At 42.4% G+C, this 25,337-nt stretch overlaps 1 protein-coding gene across 2 annotated transcripts in view; it reads left to right on the plus strand.

Annotated features, from left to right (window-relative positions):
* The window catches only part of DLC1 (DLC1 Rho GTPase activating protein), a 404,280-nt gene that overhangs the window by 360,150 nt on the left and 18,793 nt on the right, over positions 1-25,337 (plus strand). For both annotated transcript variants that reach the window (XM_028094146.2, XM_088021391.1), the window contains 2 exons: positions 15,996-16,067; positions 20,926-21,007. In XM_028094146.2, coding sequence (XP_027949947.2) covers positions 15,996-16,067; positions 20,926-21,007 — 154 coding nt within the window. The remainder of the gene's footprint in view (positions 1-15,995; positions 16,068-20,925; positions 21,008-25,337) is intronic.

Below are 25,337 nucleotides of genomic sequence, written 5' to 3' on the forward strand. Positions count from 1 at the left end.
GGGCGGAGTCTGGGGCGGGGTTCGGGACAGGAGGACGGCCGGGGGCTGCGGCCCAGCACCTAGGCGGCGTGAAGGAGTCCACGCTGCCGGGCCTCGTCCCTCCCCTCGGGGGCGGACCCTGTGGGAGGGCGCGGCCGGAGGGGCGCGCGGGAGGCAGAGCGCTCCCGCTGCCGGAGCGAGGGCGCTTAGCTACTAACCCCGCCATGGCCGAACTTCGCAGCAGGAGCGACTGCTCCGGTGCTTCTCGCCCATCTCCCTGAGCTCCTTCTCCTTTCGACCTCTGGAAAACCCTGCGTTCTTTCTGGGGCTGTGGCGAGGGGCACGGAGCGGCGAGCAAGGATGCGCTGAGGACCGCCCGCGCGCGCGTCTCGGGTGCCTCAGTGGGTCCAGGCGCGGGAGCTGAGCTGCCTCGGGCTGCCTCGACTTCTCTAGCGCACTCCTGCCACCCCTCGCCGCAGCTGATGTGCAGGGAGAAGCCGGACATCATGATCCTAACACGTAAGCTAGACTTGTGCCTTGCCGTCGGGCCAGCCGCGGGAGCCAGCTGCGGAGGGGACTCGCCGCGGAGGAAATGTCACCCCGCCTTGTCAAGTCGATGCCTGTCGTTCTGTGCTTTTAAACGGCTTTCCGAGGAGGCTCGGGACCGAGTCGCCCAACTTTCTCGGAGTGGAGGAGGTGGAGTGTGGGAAAAAACAAGGGTCATAGTTTGGGGAGGGAGGTCTTAATTTCGGGTAATGACCCCTGGCTACTCACTGCTTGGGGGTCTCGGGCGGGCGCGTCGGGTGGGCTCTGGGAAGGGCTGCTGGCGGGGGGCGACCGCAACTAAGAAAGTGAAGCCTATGTTAACTTCCCTCTCGGGCTGGGGACGCCGAGCCCGGCTAGGGATGCACGCCGGGCGGGGGCACAGGGCGGGCCGGCCGCCAGCCCGGCTGCGCCGGCGGCCCTGCTATTCTTATTCTAAGTCCCTGGCGACGGCCTCTGCTTCCGAGGGGCGCGGCGCGACCGCACTTCCACTATCTTCCCTCCGGGGACGTTCTGGGCTGGGCGCTTGCAGACCTTCACCATGCAAGTCCAAAATCCAGCGCGGACTCCCTGAGAGTTTCTCATTTAGCGATGTTTAGGCCGCAGTGGCACTTGGAAATAGTGTTTGGTTTTTTTTTTTAAACTTCTTGAAAGTAAATTCGGGAAGAAATTGTTTTAATTTCGACCTTTATGTTCAAATATTTGAAACGCTGGAAAGTAATTCCGACTTAGGAAAGTCTGGTGGCTGCGGGCCCCGGGAGAGCGTTGAAGCTATTTAGCAAGCCCCCTGGCTTGCATGTGAGGGGCGCCTGCTGGGAGGGCTGCAGTGTGCCTTCACGTGCTGGGGCGTGGAATCGGGTTTCCTAAAAGGCCGGGTGGAGGTGCCCACGCCCTTGGCTCGGGAGGAGGCGCCCGCGCGGGGCTAGTTCCTGGGCCGGCGAAAGGAAGGAAGGAAGCCCGCCTCCCGACCTGACTTTTCGTAGCGAAGTCACGGCCTTTGGGAACCCTGCCCCACTCTGCCTCTGTGCCCCTGTCCCCATCTCCGACGTCATGGGCTGAGACTCTGATCCTTCGGAAGGAGTTTCTCCCCTGGCCGCAGCACACTGGCCATGCCACGTGTAATTTGCAGATTATGGTTATTACTGAATGCGTTCGTTTTTTCCAGCGCGCAGCCCCTGCTGCGAGGGCAGTTAGAGCGGAGCGGGATGAGGCTGGCGAAGTAGGAACCCCGGGTCCGCAGCCTGCTGCTAGCTGGGCGCATCTGGGAAGTGTTGAGACCTCTCTGCACCTCCTTCATCTGCAACACGGGGGTAATAAGTGTATTTACCACGCGAGGAGGTTGAGAGGATCAAAAGAGCTAATACAGGCGCTTAGCACGTGTCTGGTACTGATGCTCCACTAATACCCAATTTATGCTAATTACTGTAGGAGGAAACTCCTGCGTATAGTTATCTGCACCGCGGAGAAGAAAACCTTGGCACACGCTAGTTTTGATTGAGCCTTTTTACACCCAACAGAGTTAGCGAATGAGTTCATTCTCCGGATTCAGCGGCTCTTTCAAGCCCTTGGTGAGGTGGAGCAGTGCAGCCTAGGCACAGCCATCCATTACAGAAAGATTCACGATGGTGGCATATATGACGCATTTGGATAGAAAAAAAAAAAATCACAGCTGTGGACAAGGTAGAATACTGAGTCTCAAATTACATTTTTCCCCCAAACTCTGTTTGCTGAAGGGATGAGGGAAAATAATAGCCCAGCAGAACTCTGAATGTAAATCTATCAGCAGCTCCAAGAGTTTGACTAATTCAGCATCCATCTGGACTCAGGCTGGTCCTCCGCAGAGATAATTTGCAGACCATAAGTGTGGAATTAATGGAGGCACCCAGTGCCATCTTGGCTTGCAGACTGTAGCAGATGGCCAGAGGGGTGCCCTGTAAGTCACCAGAAGAACTAAAGTCCTGGGGAATGAGTGTCAAATAGTTAGCAGATGTGCATTCAGAAGTTATTTCAAGACATTTTCTGAGAAAATGTTGCCAATTGCATGTATTAACTTTTATTGTGGCATGCCAGATTTACAGCGTGGCCCAAGCCTGGCTGCATATTTTTTTCATTAGCACTACTGTTCAGAGTTTAAAATGAAGGACAGCAGACTGACTTTCTCCCAGCTGTTTTAAAAGTTTGCTCTTGACCAAAAAAAAAAAAAGAGAGAGAGAGAGAGAGGGGATTTTATTTTAATTCTTAATCTGAGTGACACCTTACACCAAACTGGCCAGAAGCTCAAGAACAGGGACTGACTTTGTTTCCCAACTCTGACTCTCCAGGATCAAAATGAGTATCGCTTCCTACTTAAATCTTTCCCTAGAGTGGATGAGAAGTACAGTTTCATTGAATTACCTATGACTTTAACTTAGCAATGTTAGATCTTATGAGAAACACCACTTACTCCTTAAGAGTGAAAAGGTTGAATAGTTAAGCAATTGACTATGGCTAATTGAAGGCAGTGTTCCAAGTTTTCATACACTGGGCCAACCAGAGGATTTTCCATAGTTCTGGAGGGAAGGTGAGAGGCCAGTTGCCCTTTAACCTAAAGCCTTTTTTTTGTTGTTGTTTATTATTTTGTTACTGGTCAATGCTATAGTTCAAAGAGCAAAGACTAAGCAAAATTTTAGGGTGTTTTTATATTAAAAAGGGATATTTGGTTGCTTCGGAAAAATATACCAGATTAATAGAAAAGCATATTATGATCAAATAAATTATTACTGGGAAAGAGTGAAAAATGTATATAGTACTTAAACTCTTACTTGTAGAACTACCGTGGGGCTTAGAGGGGATATGGGAGGCCCCATTAAGATGCCTTCCAATCAGAGGCTTGGTGGGATTCCAAGAATGGTTTGAAATACAAAAATAAGTACTTGAGTTTCCCTTGGTGTCCCCATGGAGATTTTAAGCCATGATGCAATGTTAAAATGAGAGTGGTATTTTTATGACTGAGGCAGGTAAATAGGCCATTTGAAAATATTCAGGAAAGGGTGATTTGGTCCAGAAGAATGGGGGCATCCAAAGTACAGTGGGTGAAGTGAATCGTACGTTTTTGAAGAGAGCCTTGTGCTGGACAGGATGGTCCAGTATTGTAAACACAAGTTTCTCATGCTTAACTCTCCTTCCTAGCAACAGGAAGAAGGAAATGAGGCCATGCAAAAAAAAAAAAAAAAAAAAAGCCCTGAAGGGCTCCAGACAATACTTGACCCACCCTAGCATTTTCCCTGTACAGACAGAAGACTTGCAAAAGTAAAAATAACTTCAGATGTTTCCCCTTCCTCTCTGGATATTGCCAGATCACTAAAGACTGAATTCTTGGAGCTTTAGAACACTGCAGTCAAACCTGGCCCCATGGTGTAATGGGCATCACGGCACACATCACGCCAAGGCTGTTCTCAAAATTATAAAATGGACCTGGGGGAGAAAGGTGATCTTCATTTTCTATGTTTGCATAGTTCAGTGATTAGAATTCTATGAGTTGGGATCCAGTAGAGGAAAGAATTTAATTTCTAAACATGGTCATTCCTCTGAGTTTCACTGAGCGCTCATTTTTAACAGGATTGACCCCTAAGATACTTTGGAGTCGTGGGACTACAGTGCAAAGGAATGGTGTACACAGCATTTAGGACCTGAAAAGTTTTCCTTGTTGAGATGATCCACGTGAATTAATGCCCAGCCATAAAATGTTCACATTCAAACACTGTGTCCCTAAAGAGCAATAGTCCCCAGTTCCTCTTCTGAAATTAAGAGGAAAATGCTTTTCTGGAGCAGTTTTCACAATCTTCCTTCTATCTGATTCCTTACCTTTGCATATAGAGGAATTCTGAGACTTGAGGGTCCTTCCTCTTTGAAGATGTGCTGTAAGATTGAAATTTGCTTTTATAGCAATGGGTTACGGGTATGAGTGCCATCAGTGGTGTTTTCTTTCAACCTCAAATTAGTCAGAAATCTAATTAATGTAAAAGGGGTAAAATTCCCAGCTGAGAAGGGCTCTTCCTGTCTGTCTGCCCTTTTCCTTGTGGGATCCAGTGTTATTGTTAAGGATTATCATGATCAGTGATAAGGAGGAGGGAGTAGTCCTGCTGGGGATTCTTTAATTAGATCTACTCTGCCTTAACATTTTTTTCAGGACACCTTCCGTGCCATGGTGGACTGCAAGAAAGCCTTGCGTATTTAGCCTGTATATTTTTATGGTCTCTCACAAGGAACAGTCAACCGTCTCTAGTATGAGTGCTCCTTTTCAATTTTTATAAAAAATCCACAGACTTTTGACAGAATACTAATAGTAGTATAGAAGCTGAAATTGATCACGTGGTTTGCTCTTATTGTCCCGTTCAACTGTCACCTCAGCAACTCTGGAAAAGCAGGTGTGATTATTCCCCTTTTACAGATGAGGAATCTGGGGCTTGGGAGAGAGCGTTCCATTCCTTGCCTCCGATCACTCACTGTACATGGCAGAGCCAGGATTTCAACCAGGTGTGTGGCAGTAGTGTGCACCTCCAGGAGCTATGCTCATCTGCAGTTGGTTCCATTTAGAAGACAGTATTTGGTGGCCCTGGAGAGCCTGGCAGTCACTTTGCAGTTTCCTAGGGGGCTTGTGCTCCTAGGTGGGGAGTTATAACTTGAGGATCCGAAATTGACAAATTAGAGGTTTCTGTGTCCCTTCTCTGGGGCCTCGTGCATGGACACTTGAGCCTTTGCCTTTAACATTCAGGGAAGGAATCTGGGATTCCATTTTCTAGCTTCTGTGGACTGTCCTGAATAATGCTTTCTTCCGTAAAAGTATCTAAAAATAATACTTCTAAGGGAAAATCTTCTGACAGATGTCAGTGAAAACATTTGAATAGCATCTGGATAATGTCCTTGGACAGCAAAGGATAAAACAGTACACCTGACTAAAGCCCCCATCATACAGTGCTCAGGTGGGAGGTGATTTCTCGTAATCCTTCATCCTTGTGTTTTATTTTGCTACCGAACGAAGTTTCACAGTGAAAGTGTACTCCTTTTCCATTCACACAAACCTCTGCGTGGTGGCCTTTTCATGTCTTACCCCCTCCTGTACCCAGGAGGAAAATCAAAAACTAACTGAAGACTGAGGTCAGTAGAGCTGGAGTCCTCAGATGCCTTTGACACCTCCCATCCACATTTTGTTCCCTTCCCGCCCCACCTTTGAGTGTCCCGCAGAGAGGATTGGAGGCAGCTTCCTGAAGCTTGTCAGAAAGGCGCCTTCCTTCTCCTTGCTGGAGTCTCTGGAGGATGTGTGAGGGACAGAAGTTTTCCACACCCTGCGGTTGTAGCATTTCCCAGGCTGCGAGCACTGAGGAAGCCCTAGAGGAAGGGACCCTGGCGGTGACGTGGCTGTCGCACCCAGGTGACAAAGTAGATAGAAGATGCTAAAATTCTGAAAATCATCTCCGCCTCCCGAGTCCGGAGAAACTATAAAGGCACAGGGGTCAATCTCCACACAACTCCCATTTTCAAACTGGATAGCACGAAAAAGGGATCTTCCGTAATGCTTGTGCATTTCTACAAGTCATTTCTTGGGAAATTCCAGAACTTGGCAAAAGGTAGCCTGGAAAACCATTGCCTCCTCCCCACCGAGGGGCAACTGAGATGCCTGTAAGTTCAGTGACTAGCTAGTCCAAGGTCATTTGTGTGTTACATGGTGCTTCAAACCCCTTCCTGCCCACATGTGTAAACAAAATGGAGATAGCAACAAAATGAGGATATTCCTGTTTGTAGGAAAAATGCATCCATATAAAAGCAAAAGCCTGCGTAAACTAAACAGATGTACCTGGATCAAATTTTGGCGTGAGATCTTGTGTGTCTGGGCGGCTGGTTGTCACCGGCACTTTTAATGAAAATAATTCTTTAGCTCGCCTAGAAGACAGTAGTCCTTATTTTTTCTTACACTTTTTGGCACAAAATTGAGAACGTCAAATCATACAGTGTTGCCTGTTTGAGGTTTGACATAGGAATACCTAAAGGCAGCTTATCTCCCCAGTATCTGCCATGTTTTTATTTTCATTGGTCTTTGTGTAAGGCAATTTGATGTTTCGTTCTATTCTTGCTTTTTTTTCTGTCAGAATGGACTAAAACCAGAGTGGACAGTCATACACTCCCTATTAGTCACTATTCCCTTTATTTCTAATTTAAGATTTCTGCAGTTACACAGTATTTCTATTTCCCAAGCTAGGGCACTATAGAACCTGGGGCAAAAGCCAAAGATTGGGGTTGAGGGTTACTCACTAGAATAAGCTTTGCTAATATGTAAATGAAAGAATTGATATGACTGCAAAAACCTTTCATCATGGAGATGGGGGGCGGGGTTCCCTCAGGTTTGTAACCAGGTATTTTGCCTTGAATCTAAATTATAAAGGAAGTGGATTATATAATCTTAAAACATCTGTTTCATTTTACGAAAAAAAAATGAGACTCAGAAAGATAAAGAGTCCTTGTAAGTATGTTATTTAGATTGATTCCTTACTTGAAATTGTTTAAATTGTTTTCCTAATCTCTGCAATTACCATCTTTAAAGAGTTTTGTATTTTAAGAGCTATCTCAGGTCATTTTTCTTAGCAGTGCATGGTTGGAAATGCATAAATATTTGATGTAGAATATTAGAAATGTGTTTGTGTGTATGTATGTAAACCAAAGGTTTTTTTGTTTTTTTTTTTAATCCACCCCACATAGAAATGAAATAGAAAGATGTGATGATGCACTATCCGTTTCCTGAGTAGTTTATTTTCACTTCAGTTTGACTTCTTTGTGCTGAGTAGTAAGTGCCAGTTCCTGATTAGCTGGGAGATATTTTCTGTTCCTGGAAATAACTGGATCAGTTTAAGTCTGGAGTAACTGAGCTCAAACCATGTCATCCACAGGCTCAAATGAATACAGAGCCGTTTATCTTTGAGAGGGAAGAGCACATATTTTTTGATATGAAAAAGAAACAGTATTTTGCAAATACTTGAACTAAATGATCCCCAAAGGGGATTTCAGTTGATTTCATTTCACATTGCTGGAGTGTCTCTTCACCTGCATAATCCCAGGTAGAGGCTTGTAGGGTGTGTCTCATGGTTTTCTTCTTTCAAGGCAAAACCATTTATTAAGTTGTCATCACGTCATTGGGCAAAATGGGTCCTTTTTTCCCCCATTTATATTATTTCTAGGAATGTCCTTTATTAGAAAGCAACATACCTGCCTCCAGACCTCAAGCAGAAGAGAGAGAGAAAAAAAAAAACCTTAAAAAGAAAAGTTTCCCAAATTTGCAGTTTTTCCTTGTACTGAAAAACAGCCTGGTGATTTAAAAGTGAGAGTAATCTCTGCAGGCAGGCAAAGTATGCAGAAAGTGCTCCAGCCGGGGAGAGCAGGATAGTAGCGGTGGAACCTTGAGCAGATTACCTCAAACTCGGAACCAGCTTCCTCATTGGTGAAGGGAAAGGATGAGAAGCACCAAGAAGCATTTCAGCACCCAGCCCACTGATTCTGTAGAAGCCAGGATGCTGTTGGGGGTGGGGGCTAGGGGGGTGGGGGGGTGCTGTTGCTGTGGGGGGTGGGGGGAGTACATACAGAAAAGCTCAATAAGCAGAGGAAAACTCAGGGTCTCCTAAGTGTGTTCCTCCTATAAAGATGAATTTTAGTGTGAGGGCTGTGGACGCCCACATAAGCAAAAATATGTAGTGTTTTGAGTTCCCTGTAGTATGCATGAGACAGAACAAGGAATTGATCTGTTAAAAACCAAATTAGAAATTTTAGCAATAAACAGTCAATTTGCAAAACTGGGGAACAGAACTATTGAACCAGTGTTTTGAGGGAAGAGAAATGTCTCCACATGTAATTGATAATACATCTGGAAACTTAACAGAAGAAACGTAACCTATTCTAAAGGTTCTCTTAGGGAGAAGGGGAAATTGGTATAAAGGAAAAACCAGAGTCAGAACCTTGGGGAATTTACAAAGCCTATGGCAATCCCAGATTTTACAGATGAGGAAACAGGTCCAGAGAGTATTTTCTCAAGGCTACTTAACAAAGCAATGCATTCTTTCCTGGACCTGTTTTCCTGACCTGTTACAGGTAATACTTGGCCCTCTTTCTATGACGGATTATTAGAAAGTGTCGAGACACTCAGATGCAAAGCTGTTTTACATGTGAGCAAGTGAAGTTGGCTGCTCTTTGGGTCACCAGGCTAAGGAGATGCTTATATGTGCTCCATGGGATAACCCGCCTCCTTCCTTGGTCAGTGTTAGAGTAAATCCGACTGCTCACCATTCTTCCACAAACACCTGGGCTTCAGCATCTCCTCCTGACTTACTCTGTCTCCTTTACTATGAATCTTCTCTCCCCATCCAGTCTTCCATGTGAGATCATCACTTCTCCTTCAATAAAGGCTGAGCATAAACCATGTGCTCAAGCAGCCCCCCCACCTCTGAATTCAGACTGTCACATTGCATTCTTCTCTGTACTACATTAAGTGTATAGTAAGTTCTTAGTTTCCATTTCTTTCTTTCTTTCTTTGTAAGAAAAAGCTATGGTGTGAGAATAATAGATTTTAAACTGGTTGCTCTGGTAGGTAACAAATAACTATTTTTTAAGTGGAATAGAAAAATGTAAGAATGCATTACGTATTTTAAGTGTTATTTGGTGAAACTTATTTCAGTTGGCGTGTGCAAGTGTGTGTGTGTGTGTGTGTGTGTGTGTACACACGTGCATGCATACATTTGTGTACCAGGCTATAACGTAAACTATATTTCCTATTATCCTGGTCAGAAAAATTAAGAAGACCCCTTCACTAGAACAAAAATCATACTGTATTTATGTAATATTTATTTATTGAGCAACTACTTTGTATGCCATAGGTGCTTAGGATAGATCAGAGAGTAAAGCAGACAAAGAAACTTGCCCTTTCGGAGCTTACAGAGGGGAGAGACAGAAAGTAAACATAATAAGTAAATGTTTTGGAAGGAGAAAAAATAAATCAGGAAAGGGAGTATAGGGTGGATGAGAAGAGGCCAGTGTGGCTGGATCAGAGAGCAGAGGGAGATTGGGTGACAGACGTGGTATATTAAGAAGGTAGGGTGCGTGCGCCCTAATTAAGACTGGGGCTTTCACCTATGAAATGGGGACTCATTGGTGATGCCCATACCAGATCACTTGGGACTTAATACAAGGACCTTAGAATAGCCCTTAGGAAACCAGATCTTTCCTTAGTAGAGGACCATGGGACACCATGTTCCCAACTGTGAATTGCCTTTCCGTTTGGCTTCCTGCTTCGGGACAGGAACCTGTGTCTGATTGACCCCTAGCACAGTTGGCAGCACACTTAATAGATGTCCAATAAATAAATAATAAGCAAAGGGGACCTGAAGGATTGTTGGCTTCACTTAAATGTATGACTATACTAGAATATACCTGAAGGTGGGTCTGGGTCAGCTACTGTTAGGCCAAACAGCCTTAGAAACTGAGTTAGTATCAGCTGGTCTTCCAGAAGTTTCCTAACTGGTTTCTTTCAGAATATGCACAACAGATGTTTAGAATGTTTTGAGGCACCTGAGGGTAGGAATGTTGTTAGTTGCTAGTCAAACTCTTTGCTGTGATTAGATAACATTAGAGTGTGATAAATATTAATATAGACATTCTGCTATCTGACTTAGCCCATCTAGGTATTCATTTTATCAGGTAAATCCTGATACCTGGTCTTTGGCAGTCGTGTTTAACATTTATTTTTGTTTAACTGCAAAAAGAAAGGGGCTCATATTGTAGTTCTTAGTCTGTTTTTGAAGGAAGGAAAATAGTAACAGTTTCTCTTTTCCTTCAAACAAGCATATTTGTGCTTCCACTGTGGAAGAGTAGTCTTTTCAGGATATACAATTGAATCAGGAAGCTTTTGATAGGTGCATCTCAGCCAGCATGGGGAGCGTGGGACAGAGAAGTTGATGGGGTGGAGAAGGGGACGTTTGGAGGCAGAGGGGCGAACAGATTAAGAGCTTGCAGTGAGAGAGCATGGTGCCTCCCGGGAACCCCAAGAAGTTCAGTAAGACGAGCAAAGCTTGCACTTGGAGCCAAAGGGATAAGGTAGAGGCCAAATTAAGAAGGCTGTGGGTCTGCTGAGGAGTTTGGATTGTATCTGGAAGGTGCCAGAGAGTCACTGAAGAATTATAAGCAGGGGAGTGACGTAATGATGCGCTTCATAAAAGCAGATCCGGGGGCTCAGGGACTCTTGCACCAGGACAGATTTGTCGTGGGCAGTGAGGAGCAAAGCTTATCACAGAATTCATTTGGGAGACTCTTAAGGTAATCTGGGGAGAAAAAGTTCCCGATGCAAGAATATGGGGAAATGTTGCCTGGCTCCATGGTTCTCAATCCTGGCTATCCTTAAATTTACCTAGAGAGCTTTTTTTGTTTTTAAAAGACACTGCCTGGGTCCTCCCTAGACTGAGAAAATCCAGATGCCTGGGAGTGGGTGGTGGTTGGTGGTTTTAGAAAACTCTTCCCACGTGATGCCTACCGCATACAGGGCTGAGAGCCCCTGAGATCAAGGTTTTGAAGCCATGGTTTGCTTCTCCAGTGGGCTGCCCAGTGAAGCCCGCCTACCAGGGTCAGATGGGCCATTGGTGCCCAGCTGCACGACAGTCTGTAAATTGGCCACCTCAGTGGAGGCTGGAAAATCGGTAAGAAGAATCTTCTTCCATTGGAGGGAATCTGTGTGACCAGGGGAGAGAAATGAGTTTTGTTTTGGATCAGAAAATACCACCTGCCTTCACATAGCAAATGTACTTCGTGGTTGTAAAAGCATCGATCGACATTTCCGTGGGTCTTTGGCCACGGGTCTGTCATTTTGGGGGGAATCCAAGGAATCTGGGATTTTCTTGCATTCCTCCAATTCCTTAGACTTTTATTTAAGCGATACATTCCATGTAGCTATGGCATTTGCCTTGAGTCCTGATTTTGGTAGCATGTTGTCAAAGAAGGCAGAGAGCCTGATGGTTCCCACTGGGCAGATAGGGTACACAGAAGATGGAAGTAATCACATCCCACTTGGACCCATTTACTGTTGCTCAACTGGTTGAGCTCAGCAGGTTCAACAGAATGATGACGAGGTTGGGGGATTTCTGTTTAATTCACTGTTGAGGGGGAAAGGGAAGATAGGGTCATCCCATCATGCCAGGAAATGTGCAAATACGGACTAACGGTTCCCAGCCTTACACAGAAGGGCCTCCTGGACCTCATTCATCTTATACAACTAACCACTAAAGCTGTTTCCAATAAATATTTCCTGTTTCCTCCTTAACACATTTGTCTGTTGTTTGCTCAGAGAAAACCCAGGCATTAGAGTGACACTGTATTTCCCTTGTACTTTTAGTTTCTGGTGGCATTTTTGCCTGATGGAGAATATTTTTAAAAACTAATCCTCATAGTGGCATGTCCTGAAGGAAAAGTCAAACCTTTAGAGCCGGTTAGAGGCCTCCAAAAATAGGCACGGTAGATTTAGTGACTGAGGTAATGCAATGTGTCCGTGGTTTTAATATTTTAAATGTCACTCATTGTTATGTATTTTTTAAGTGAAGAACTTGTCTTGCTCATTTCTTTGTTTTTTCTTGGGGGGGGGCAGAGGGAGAGAGAGAGAGAATCTTAAGCAGGCTCCCTGCCCAGTGCAGAGCCCAACACGGGGCTCTGTCTCACAGCCCTGAGATCATGACCTGAGCTGAAATCAAGAGTCAGACGCTTAACTGACTGAGCCACCCAGGAGCCCCTGTTTTGCTCATTTCTATGAGTCTTAGTTCTCTCTCCACTATGGCATGTGAATGTAAAGAAAAGCTCAGTCATTAAGCGTCTGCCTTCAGCTCAGGTCAAGATCCCAGCATCCTGAGATCGAGCCCTGCATCAGGCTCCCTGCTCAGCGGGAAGTCTGCTTCTCCCTCTCCCGCTCCCCCTGCTTGTGTTCCCTCTCTCACTGTGTCTCCCTCTGTCAAATAAATAAATAAATAATCTTTTTTAAAAAAGTTATTTCTCTGCTTGTTTCCTCACCTCTGTATCTTGGGGATATTAGTAACCCACGTTTTAGGATCAATGTGAAAAGTAAATTAATATGCCTTAAGTGCTTAGACAGGTGCTTGCACATAGTAAGCACACAATAAAAGTTAGCATTGATAGACTTGTCAGGAGGCATCTGGGAGGTCTGCCTAGAGGAGGCAACATTTGGGATGGACCTTGAAGGATGAGGGGAATTTGACACTGAGAAGATGGGAGAGCATTTCATGCCAGGAAGTCACGGTGGTGTATGGGGAGATGAGCATTGAGTTTACTTTGGGAGGTAGAGTGAGAACAGGTTAGGTAGAGGACAGGTAGAGAACAGGTTAGGTAGAGGACAGGAGGTAGAGTTAGAACATTAGGTTGTGTGCCTCATGGAAAACCCAGAAAACCATGCAGGAGGTGTTTAGACGTGATTTTCTTTTTCTTTTTTTTTTTTTTTAAAGATTTTTTATTTATTTATTTGAGAGAGAGAATGAGAGATAGAGAGCACGAGAGGGAAGAGGGTCAGAGGGAGAAGCAGACTCCCCGCAGAGCAGGGAGCCCGACATGGGACTCGACCCCGGGACTCCAGGATCATGACCTGAGCCGAAGGCAGTCGCTTAACCAACTGAGCCACCCAGGCGCCCCTAGACGTGATTTTCCAAGCAGTGGGGCTCTAGTGAAGTTTGTGAGGGAGAGAGAAGATCAAGGCTGTACTTTTGGAGGTGTGATGAGCCAGGACTGGTGGATGGTTTCTCTGAGAGAGGAGAGAATTGGAGACGTGGAATTTTAGTTGGGAGACAAGAAGGAAAGTAATGGCTTGGATTGGGGGTGGGGTAGTAAAACTAGAAGGGGTGTTCTCTCCCCGACTAATCTATAGACATGGGTTCATTTCATGTTAAATAAAATGAAAATACTGATTTGTTAAAAATGAGTACTTATATTGGATTGTTACTACCATTTTCTCTCAGTAATTGGAAGGGGGTAGGAATGAAGTCAATAATTGTTCCGTTTATTAAAAAATCAGTGACAACTTTTTATAGTTTTACCAACGTTCTCATTCTGATTTCTACAGAAACAGTGTGTTAAGTTTTCATTTGTTATGCAGCCCAAGTTTTCATGAGTGGGCACTTAAATTTCAAGTAGATACTGACAGACTTGCCTATTTCCCATGGTTTCACATCTAAAAGAAAGAAACATTTTCATCTGTTTTAGGGTAAGGAAAAAGAAGGTAAAATTTCTGGATCTCGCAGTTCTTGAAAATACTACTTTTTAGCCATTGTATGCCTTTAATTAGATTATCTGCTGAAGATGCAAATCTTTGCCTGTTCACATCATTTATTTCTAACCAAGGGGCCCTGAGCAGAGTGGCTATTTGGACACAGCTTTCTAAACAAATTTGTGGTCATTTGGGAGCTTTTCATTTCCTTAGTGTTGGAAAGTGAGTAAGAGAATGACAATTCAGCAATATGCATTTATGGGCTCCTGAACTCACTTGGGGCCATAAACGAGCAACATATATGAGAGCACATGGTAATTTGTAAAGTACTATATAAATAAATGTAAAGTTTTTTTAGAAAAATACGTTGCATTCTTACGTGCCTCTTGGCAGGAAGCCATTTTAATCAGAAAATCAGGAACATGCTCTGAAAAAGGTGGCAATACTGGCTGGTGAAGTATGTCTAATTAAGGCTTTAGTGTGTATGCTGGTCCAATGTCATGTCTGAAGACAGTCAAAAACGAGTGCACATTGAGAATTTCTGGTTACCGCTACTTTTGAACAATCTATTGTTTAGAGTCTAACAGTCTGTTCCACGGAAATAACCTCTAAATAGTCAGGAGGAGCGAGTCATTTAAAATATTTTTTTTTAAACAAGCACTTAGCTTTTTTTCTTTCCGTGTCTGTCTTTGAGCAGGGGCCACAGAGATAGAGAAAAAATATGTTTTTCCAGCAATACAGTTTTCTAGAAAATGTTTATGATTTTATGTAAGGCTGCTTTAATTCCTTTCTGACACAAGGTGTGCATATTAATACATGAAAAAACTGTTAAGTACAGGTGATTCACACTGGACAATTCTATATATTCCTTTATTCAGCGCAAACATTGAGGTTCTTCCACATGTCTGTCACTTTATCCTCCAACCCCAAATTCACTCCTGAATCTCGTGTTTTTAAAAATGCTGCTTTTATCGCCACACTGAAAAAAATTTGTGAAAATCAACTTAGCCATGCCATTTATTTCCACTCTAGTGCTTTCGCTGTTTTTAGTTTGGGTATTAACTAACTCATCAGAAGACAGGTTGTTTTTCTCTTCGGATGCTCCATAAGGACAACCCTACTTGCTTTAATGAATTCGGGTGTTCTTAATTACCTTTCTTTATAGGCCAAGGGACTCACGAAATAATAGGGAAAAAAAAAATGCTTTGAAACTGTAAAGTTACTAGACAAAAGTAAGCTATGGGTACTTCTAATATGGATTATCTGCTTCCATCTGGCTCAGAGGAGAGATGCCTAATGAAGATTTGAATCTGGAATAAATTAAGCAATGTTGAGACATTTATAAATGAGTGAATCACCTTACATACCTAAGTACTCTAATGGCCTGTGGAAGGTGGGAAGAAGAGTTGAAAGAATATTCTTTGTGCAAGCAGAGAAACTAATGAATGTGCCCCAGACCTCCTCTGTGAGTCGGTTTTAACTGGATCGTAAATGCGTGCTTGAGTGAGTTGGAACACAGTGTGTCAGTTGCCCTTGGCCTTGCTGTTTATCAATACTATCTACAAGATGTTAACCACAGGGAAGTAGGGCTTTATTAGGCATTGCAGTCTGCCAGGATCGTAGAATTTATTGACTTAATGCCCTCTGGGTCACCTGACAGCCTGGGTCTCTACTGCTGGATGCACCTAAAGGCACATTGGCACCGCACCTGGGCCTTTTCTGTGCATCCCGGGGAGGTGGGGGGGGGGGGGTGGAACAGAAGGTCTGTTCGCTTGGTCAGGTTAGTTCTCTTCCAGGGTGTCACCTGTCTTTGATGGCCTTTTCATGATGTGAAAAGTAAACCAGGTTAGACCATCGAGGCTTAAAATTATTTAATCCCTCTTCAACCTGCTCAATATGCCCTATTTTCATAATCCTTTGTAACCAGAACACAGAAGCAGCACAGAATCACCTACTGCTAGGACCCCATTTTTATTTTTCAAGGAAAGATAGATAAAAATGCATTTTTTACAGTCTGAAAAGGTGCACCATATTTTAAACCATTTGAATTAAGTCTTTATATAGGCATATGTGTATTTATTTATTTTGCTTATCCATTGTCAACAGACGTATTTTGCTTATCTAACAAAATCAGAGTTTGTTAAGGAAGAAAGCCTGCTGAGGTGCACATGACTGACACGTCTGTCTTTCTTTGGTTCTGTTACAGAAATTGAAGCCAAGGAAGCTTGTGATTGGCTACGGGCAACTGGTTTCCCCCAGTATGCGCAGCTTTATGAAGGTGAGTGGCGAATGCTGGGGGTTTTTTAATTGGCATATTCATATCCTTGGTTCATGATATTACTGATCTATGATTTATTTTCAGACATTTTATTACTTAATAAAATATTTCATTAAGAAAACAATGTAGCAAGTCCTAAGACCCCCACCACTCAAAACAAAAAACTAGGACCTTGATAATAATGCACCATTAGGTCCCTCTGCCACTCCCTACCCAAAGCAACTCATTCTGAAACTTCTGTTTGTCATTTTCTTGCTTTCCTTTTATATAGTTTTATGGCATTTTCCTAATATATATATTTTTATAAAGTTACTTTTACCCTTATAAAATGGGTATTATGCTCTATATAATCTTGTAAGACTTAGTTTTCTTCACTTCTTCGGATACATATATTAAGATTCTTCTATACTATGTCTCCCTCTGGATCACTTGCTTTGAGTGCTATTGATAGCCCGTTGTGTGGGTAGACCACAGTTTATTCACATTCACACTCTGATTGGCGGGCAGTTTGGCTTCATCTGTTTTGCTTTTATAAACTGTAGGCTTAAGAACACTCTTGTACAGTTTTGTACTCTCGTGGGACATCTGCAATAATCTGTCTTGTCTGTACACCGAGGAGCAGAATTACTGGGTAACAGAGAACACGTATGTTCAGTTTTATAATGCAGATTTTTCAAAAGTGCCTGTACAGATTTTCACCCCCACCAGTAATATATAAAGATCCTGTCTGTTCACGTGCTCTCAACACTTGATATTGTCAGGCTTTAATTTTTGCCAATCACATGGATGTATTTTGACTTCCATTTCCCTAATCATGAGTGATAATGCTCATTTCTTGATATCATCTAGAAATACGTATTGGCTCTTCTGTGAGATGTCTGTTGCCCATTTTTCTCATGAGTTGATTGCACTTTTCGTAATGATTTCTAAGAGCTCTTTATTCTAAATAGTAAACTTTTATGGATCATATGTTGCAGATACATTCCCCTGGGTTGTAATTAGGCTTTTTACCTTTGTTTAGATTGTCATTTGATGAATATTATTTTTCCTGTGGCATTCAAATTTTTAACTAAGGAAAATGGACCTTAAAAAAAAAAATGAAGATCTAGGCTGAATTTATACTCCTTCATTTTGTCATCAGTGCCCTGGGGGTCACTCGAATGCTGTGGCTGAGGGTGGAGAGCTCCTCAGGCGGGGCTCATCCTGAGCCTCTACCTGCTCAGTGTGGGTAGAACATGCCATGCACATGGCGAGATGAATAAGCTGTTCATGTATGTGGGATTTTTATCATACTCTACACGATGTCATTTAAAAAGAATTCTTGTTATGAACCAGTGAACTCCACTTTTGTGGGTAATTTGCAAGCAAAGTTTGGGTGAATAGTGAAGTGATTCCTAAACTGAGAATAAGTTAAATGATTTCTGGAGCTGCTTCTACCTTGAGCATTCTGTTTCCCTAACACTAGAGACACTAGATGTCTCTCATTCATTCATTCATTCATTCATCCACCCATCCCATCCATTCAACTAACCAACAAGCCACTATTAATTCTGCACCACCAGGGATGCCCAACACTGTGGTAAATGCTACATATTTTATATAATAAAAACATAATTCCAACAGCCAATAAGACCTTTAGGGGACTTCCAGAATCTCAAAAAACAAACATAGTTTTGGTTGATTACATTTTAAAAATAATCTCTTTCATCACTTAAGAAGGAATGGGATGCTAAGACATAGCCACCACATGATAAAATTTTTAAAAGATTCATATGAAATGATGTCACTTAAATATTTTCACCAAAGATGTTCAACTCTTCTCACAATAAATAGTTTTAAAGTCATGTCTTTTACTCTTCTCTTCTTCTAGGATAGTAACAGACTTCTTCCTGTAGCAGTGGCATTGGGCTCTGTGGTGGAGCTAGTGGTCATTGCCAACCTTCTTTAACACATAAGCAAAAAGCCGGTGCTAAGAGTGGGTATAGTTTGTAAGCTTGGAAGTGCTAGACAGGATCAGCGGGTTGCCTTGAGGAGGGATATGGAGTGGGTGGGTGGGTACTCCCCAGAAGCACATCAGGCAGAGAGACCATTGAGATCATTTTTATTTTCCTAGCTCACTCAGCTAAATTCATTCATTACCTAATTGTAGGTAACAATTCCTCATTGTAGCCCAGACTGAATGTGCGATACTTTCCCATGAAGTTGGATTCAGAATTATTTTATTGCTATACTGTGTAAAAGATCTTACTATTCCTACATTATAGAGAATATTTCCAATTCCTTTTTTTTTCCTTGTTTCTCTCTCTCTTTTTTCTTTTTTTCCTTTTTTTTTAAGGTACTTGGTTAACCTGTGTGCTTATTATGATGGAGTTGGTTATCTTTCCTTTAGAGGGGATTTCTGACCTATTAACATTTACAGTATCTCTTTCAGAAGGGCTTGGAGGTGGGGAGGGCTGGGGAGGGGCCACCATTCTATGGCATTCAATTCACACCCCACAGGAGATAGGGAGAGATAATTACATTTGCAGGGGCAGTAAGGTGGCTGCCCTGCTGTTCCTTTTGTTCTCCTGTTTAGAAATTAAATTTCCTTCAATTATGTTCATTTTTGGTGTTGATTTGCTGCCAAGCAGCACTTTCTTATGGGTGTATGTTTGCTAAGACTCATTTCCAGTCTCTATCTTATTTCTTAGTAAATCCTAAAATTCAGACTGCATTTTCACGGGATGTGTTTGTGGTCCTTTCATTTACAAGTCTTTTGAAGCATAAGCATATCCCCCATAAGTTTGGGGGATATATACTGTATATTGTTCTGGGCGCTAATTTCTGCCCTTCATCCTGCCCCTCTGTAGGGTGAGTATACACACACCATACACCAACCCACACATTCCTTGTCTTCCTGTTTTGCTTTATTCTGGTCTTTGGCAATTTATATTTCCTGCCCTTACACTCAAGCTGGAAGATTAAATCCTGACCTGAAGAACTCTGAGAACTGCTATTCATCAATAAATCATATCTTTTAAAAGCCGGTCCTTTCAGAAGAGTCAGGGCTTATAAGAGAAATTTAATTATTTCACTTATCTTATATTTGGCCCCTACCTACCCTAGATTTTGTGTGTGTGTGTGTTTTAACAGAATCTGAAAGTTAATTTGGATCAGATAGGAATCTAAAGTACAGTTCTGGGTACATGAAGTTAGAATTGTTAAAATAACACAGTCATGGTCTCCTATACACATAACAGACGTGAGCTTTTCATTTACATTCATAGATCTGGCGTTACCCTCTGGAAGTATTAAAATATATTTAATGTCAGCTCTGTTATTTAATACTTAAAAGTTCTTGATGTCTGCTCAAAGTGAAATAAAATGTGACTACCTTCAGTTTTACAGTCTGCCGTATTTACTAATAGCTGACATTCACTATAAGCCTATAGAGTTGGTCTGTCAAATAATGAAGAGATAAATTCCTGCAATACTGAGTTTCACATATTTCTTCGTAAATCATGGGCTGCCTCATCGGTCTGCCTACGTTGTTCAGGGAATGATTAAGGTAATCTAACTCTATGCCTTCAGAAAAAAGAATTGGACTATACCACTATGTTCTTTCCAACATTAAAAAAAAAAAGGTACTTTTAACAATTATCTCTAGCAAATAGATTGTTAAGAATAAGGAGGTCCATTCTGTGAAACCAGTGACTGGAAGTTGGAAGCCCTGAAAACGTCACAGTCAACCCAAGAACTAGAACATGACTAATCACTTGCATCTCCTGAGAGCCCTGTCCATCCTAGTATAAAGCATTAGCCATTTCAGAGTCCATGGGGTTGTTTTTTTGTTTTATTTTGTTTTGTTTTTGTCTTTGTTTTTGTTTGGTTATGGTAATCCCAGTTTCCTGCTTTGCTGATTTATTTTGCCCATTCCTGACCTACAGAGTTGCACAGAAGAACTCTTACTCATCATATTATGTAAGCATTCTACAGGAAAGACCAATTATACCCTAATAGCTGGAACTCCAAAGAGGGTAAATTGTTTTTATCTAGTGGCAATTCCAGAGCTGTTGTAAATTTCCACAGTGGTGCTGTGGGTCTCTCTCCCGTCTTCTTGAATGTATTTATCAAAAAGGGATAAAAAGGGAATTCTTCTATTGAGTTGACTTTTTCCCCCTTTCTCCTTTTAAGTTCTGATATAACTCCTAGTATTCTTAAGAGTATTGAACTCTCCTGCAGATTAAGGGATTTGGGATCCCATTGTTCTCCAGCAGCTTTGTAGCTGGCCTTTTGTTTTGGGGGGGAGTTATATAAACTCCTGAAAAGCCATATGGAAGTGCTAATATTTGTTTAAAAATAGCATATCCTGAATTCTCTTTAGCTTTTGATGTCATGCAAATGGTTAGATTCCATTTCCTACCACTTGCCATTGTTCTGTAGACCTTGCCTTGGCTCAGTTTTCCGTGACCTCTTCCCCTGACCAAATGTGAGCAGACACACGTGGAAAGACAACAGAACAACCACCACCACCCCATTGAAAGGAAGCATCCTTCTGGTGTTGATTCTGGCTGAAACTATAATTTACAGCAGGGATCTGTTGCCTGCTCATTTGTTTCAAGGTGGAACAGTGTTTTGAACCACTTCTGTGACAAGAAGGGATATTTGAGTGTACAGACCACTTTACATCTAAGCTCCTTGAGGACACTGATGGAATTGTCCTAAGTTGCTTTATTCTCCCATAGCACTTGATAGGAAGTAAGGTGTCCTGCGTACAACAGGTATTCAAGAAATTACTTTTTTTTTCCCTCTGCTAAACTGGGCTAGATTGGCAAGAATTTAGGTGTTCAATAAATGTATGTTTTTATTTTTCTTACAGATCTTCTTTTCCCCATTGATATTTCCTTGGTCAAGAGAGAGCATGATTTTTTGGACAGAGACGCCATTGAGGCTTTATGCAGGTAAATGGAAATGTTTTGAGTGTTTTCTTTTTTTGTTTGTTTGTTTTAATGAGGTATTATCATCAAAATGGGTTTTGCTCACGTTGGTTCTACTAATTAAGTCAGGTGTTTGATTAGTGAATGGTTATGGTAATTTACTTCATTTATAAATCATAGGCCTTTTAATTATAATAAGTAACATCTTGTTGTTTAGTATTGCCATTAAATGGCACTGCCCTAGAAGGTACTCAAATAGACCATTCCATATTCGATACCATATGATTGCTGAAACAGAATGTTCAGATGGTCTGGAAACTTGGAACAGGGTAATGGAGTGTACAGTCCCAGCCAGATACTCTGACAGAGTCAAAGCTGCTGTTAGATTGAATGAAAATAACACATTGAGAGGAATAGAGGCGGTGGGGGGTGGGGGGAAGTTATGGCATGCTAGAGTCAGGAGAACCATTGTTTGAATTCCAAAGAAGTTTCTCTGAATCTCTTCAGCCTCCCCAGGTACAAAAAAGTAACAATAGGATTAAGTAAGGTTGTAAAAGAACTCAGCACAGCCTTTAAGCTACAGAGGACAGGCAGTAAATGAGCATTGATGTGAGACGTGAATAAAACTGTCAGAAATCCTTGTTCGTTGTGCTGGTGGGTCTTTCGGCTGAGGGGCAGCTGGTGGGTTTCAGTGAAGTAGAAGTGATAAAACATGTAGCAGACAATGATGAGACACTGATAATCCTCCCCAACTCTTCAGGACGTGTTACTCATTTTTAAGTTATTCATGCTTCGTCATTTTCCTCAAAGCCTACAAGCTATAGAAGCTGAATTCTGGGGAAAAATTATACACAGAAAAAATTCACATATTGATTTTATATGTAAAGTTGAAATGAATTTTCTTTTATTCAGTACTTATTTTAACTTGGAAGAACATCTTTAAGGTAGAATGGCACTCGGTATTTATTAACCGCTCTGTAGGCACAGAAAGTAGCTCAGGGAAAGTACAGTTTTTTGCCTTTCTTATGGAATGCAGTGTTTTTTGAATCCACTAACTTCAGCAGTGATTTTAGGGAAATATAGGTAGGATCTTTAGAATGGTGTATGAAAGAGACTAGTTCTCATGGTTGAAGAAAAAAAGAATGCCATATTAACTACAGAGACACTGTCACTTTGCAAATCCAATGAAACGGCTGCTTAGAAATGTCCAGAGTAAGTACACATTTTCTGAAAGCAACCTATAATCCCACGTCCCTCACTGTAGTGTGTAATACCAAAGCTATGTCATCAGGAATGAGAAAATGTCACTAATGCAGTTTGGGAGGGAAGAAGTCAACATCTGGAATAGAAACTACTCCAGACATTTTTAAAATATTTTAATGCTTAGCTGTGGGGTAGAATTAATTTATTTTTCAATTCGTCATTGGTGATAACACATATAAATGAGGTCACTCATAAAATGGATTCTAGGAAATATTTACGCACTGAGTCAGATCGCCCATCTCACACATTTTACGCCACTTAGTAAGTGGGCCATCTGAACAGCAGCAACAGCTTAGGCATTTCTGAGTCATAAAAATATCACCACAACATTGCAGCCCAAAGGGCTCATGATTAGATTCTTGAATACTTTTTTTTTTTAATATCAGTTTGAAACTGTGTTGCGCTCCTCTGAGAAGGTCATCCTCTGCCCTTTGTGATTTCCACTGGCTCTCCGTTCTGTTCAAGAAGCCACCTCCCTTTAAAGGGAATAAATCTGTGTTTCTGGATCTTTTGTGAAAACAGCTAGACCTTCGTCTGTATTTGGACTCTGCAGTGTATGCTGGTTGGGTTTCTGTTTTCTCGGATGCAGAGAATGATGTCTCAAAGGTTAAGTGTGAGGAAGAAATGAGGTAATGGGTGTTAAAGGGCTTTGAAAATTATTAGGCCCAAAACGGAGGCCCAGATTTGAGTATGTGGAAGAAATCTTGAAGTTGGGTTTTCTCTTCAAAAAAGGAAATGCTTCAGGGGCGCCTGGGTAGCTCAGTCAGTTAAACGTCTGCCTTCGGCTCGGGTCATGGTCCCGGGATCCTGGGATCGAGCCCCGCATCGGGCTCCCTGCTCAGCGGGGAGCCTGCTTCTCCCTCTCCCTCTGCCTGCCACTCTGCCTACTTGTTCTCTCTCTCTCTGTCAAATAAATAAAATCTTTAAAAAAAAAATGCTTCAGAATTCATAGTAACGGTCATCAACTTGTTTGTAATGGAAACGCCAAGGGCTCTTATCCATGTTCACACAGACTTCTCAAGGCAAATGATTTCTCCTTTTGAGAGGCCCAAACAAATGTTCTGAAGAAAATGATGCGGCATCCTCTTTTGAAATGCCCAATAGGTTCCCAGTTGTCAGCACAGTGGTGGGGGATAACCTATTTTACTGATGATGTGATATTCATCTCATTAGCTACGCTAGCGTCTTCCTCATAGTTTCTCAGCCCATGGAATTTGGGGGCCAGTAAATCATGAAGCTGTGGTGTGGTTTGAAAGTTTGTGATTTGTCCAGTTCTCTCCAGACTGACAGACATCTTGTAGACTTCCATCTTTTGCCCTGTTGAAATACTTTGAGAAGTTGATTTTAAATATATATGGTAAAATGGTTACAGAAAGGTGAAAAGTTTTACTTCATAAAATATTATTAAACATTAATTTTAACATTTTTACCTTAAACAAAACTTTTTTAAAGTTTGTTTTAAATAAAATAATTCTTGCGGTGCCTGGGTGGCTCAGTCGGTTAAGCGTCTGCCTTCAGCTCAGGTCATGATCCCCGGGTCCTGGGATCGAGCCCCGTGTCGGGCTCCCTGTTCAGCAGAGAGTCTTGCTTTTCCCTCTCCCTCTGCCCCTCTCCCTGCTCATGCTCTCTCTCTCTCTCTCTCACTCAAATAAATAAAATCTTTTAAATAAATAAATAAAATAATTCTTACATGGTTTCTCTTTCCTACCACCCTCCCACACATAAATGTTACAACTGCTCCCATGTACACATTAATGTTCTACTTAAAAATTTATTATAAATATTTTTTTTTTTTAAGATTTTACCCATTTATTTGACAGAGAGAGAGATAGGGAGAGAGGGAACACAAGCAGGGGGAGTGGGAGAGGGAGAAGCAGGCTTCCTGCCGAGCAGGGAGCCTAAGGCAGGGCTCAATCCCAGGACCCCGGGATCATGACCTGAGCCGAAGGCAGACAACAACTGAGCCACCCAGGCGCCCCGATTATAAATATTCTTATACGGATAATATTTGCTGATCTCGTAGCAGAGTCTACTTAGGGCAGTGTTTTCTTTTTCTTTTTTTTTTTTAAGATTTATTTATTTATTTTAGAGAGAGAGCACATGAGCAGGAGGGGCAGAGGGAGAATCTTAAGCACACTCGGCATTGAGCGCAGAGCCCAATGCGGGGCTCAATCTCATGACCCTGAGATCACAAACTGAGCCAAAACCAAGAGTCTGATGCTTAACCAGTTGTGCCACCGAGGTGCCCCCGACTTAATGTTTTCCTGAGAATTATGATAATATTATTTTAAAGATTTTTTTTTTTATTTGAGAGAGAGAAAGAGCACACAAGCCGGGGGTAGGGGCAAAGGGAGAGGGAGAAGCAGACTCCCTGCTGAGCGGGAGCCCGAAGTGGGGTTCAATCCCAGGACCCCAAGATCATGACGTAAGCCAAACGCAGATGCTTAACCAACTGAGCCACCCAGGCGCCCCTCATGGTAATAGTATCTGAATATAAAGTTTAGTAGTGACCAAAAGTTATAGTTTGAAACTACAGCATTTTTGGGATTTGGATTGCTCACCAACATTCTTACACTTACACTTATAAGGGATTTTTGTATTTGTTTCCTTTGAGAGATTGGCTTTTGTCCCAGTCTCGTTAGTTTTGCTGTATAATCGAACCCCAATGATAAGGCCAAGATCATGAGAGAGTCACATTCAGTATTAATAGGGGGGAGTGGTTTGCTTGCCTTGAAGCATATACAGATAATAATGCAAACTGCGACGTACTATTAGAACACCTCTTCTGAAGTGATCTTTGCCTCTGAGTACCTGGCTGGCTCAGTCAGAAGAGCATGCAACTCTTGATCTTGGGGTCATGAATTCGAGCCCCACGCTGGGTGTACAGGGGACTGAGATGATCTTGTCTCTCTAGGTTCTGAAAAATGTTCCCTATCACTGTTTTCCTTTGGAATTAACAACTGATTCCTATCAACACACCAAAGAATTATGTAAATAAGGTGATAATCATATCATGATAAGTACATATCCCAGCTATCATCTTCAGTCTCCACTTTGTTGTAAAACAGTCCTTGAATGCCTAACCAATGTC

Source organism: Eumetopias jubatus, unplaced genomic scaffold (genome assembly GCF_037043125.1).
Source record: "Eumetopias jubatus isolate StellerSeaLion01/CBP00866 unplaced genomic scaffold, mEumJub1_p1.0 scaffold_2, whole genome shotgun sequence".
NCBI lineage: Eukaryota > Metazoa > Chordata > Mammalia > Carnivora > Otariidae > Eumetopias > Eumetopias jubatus.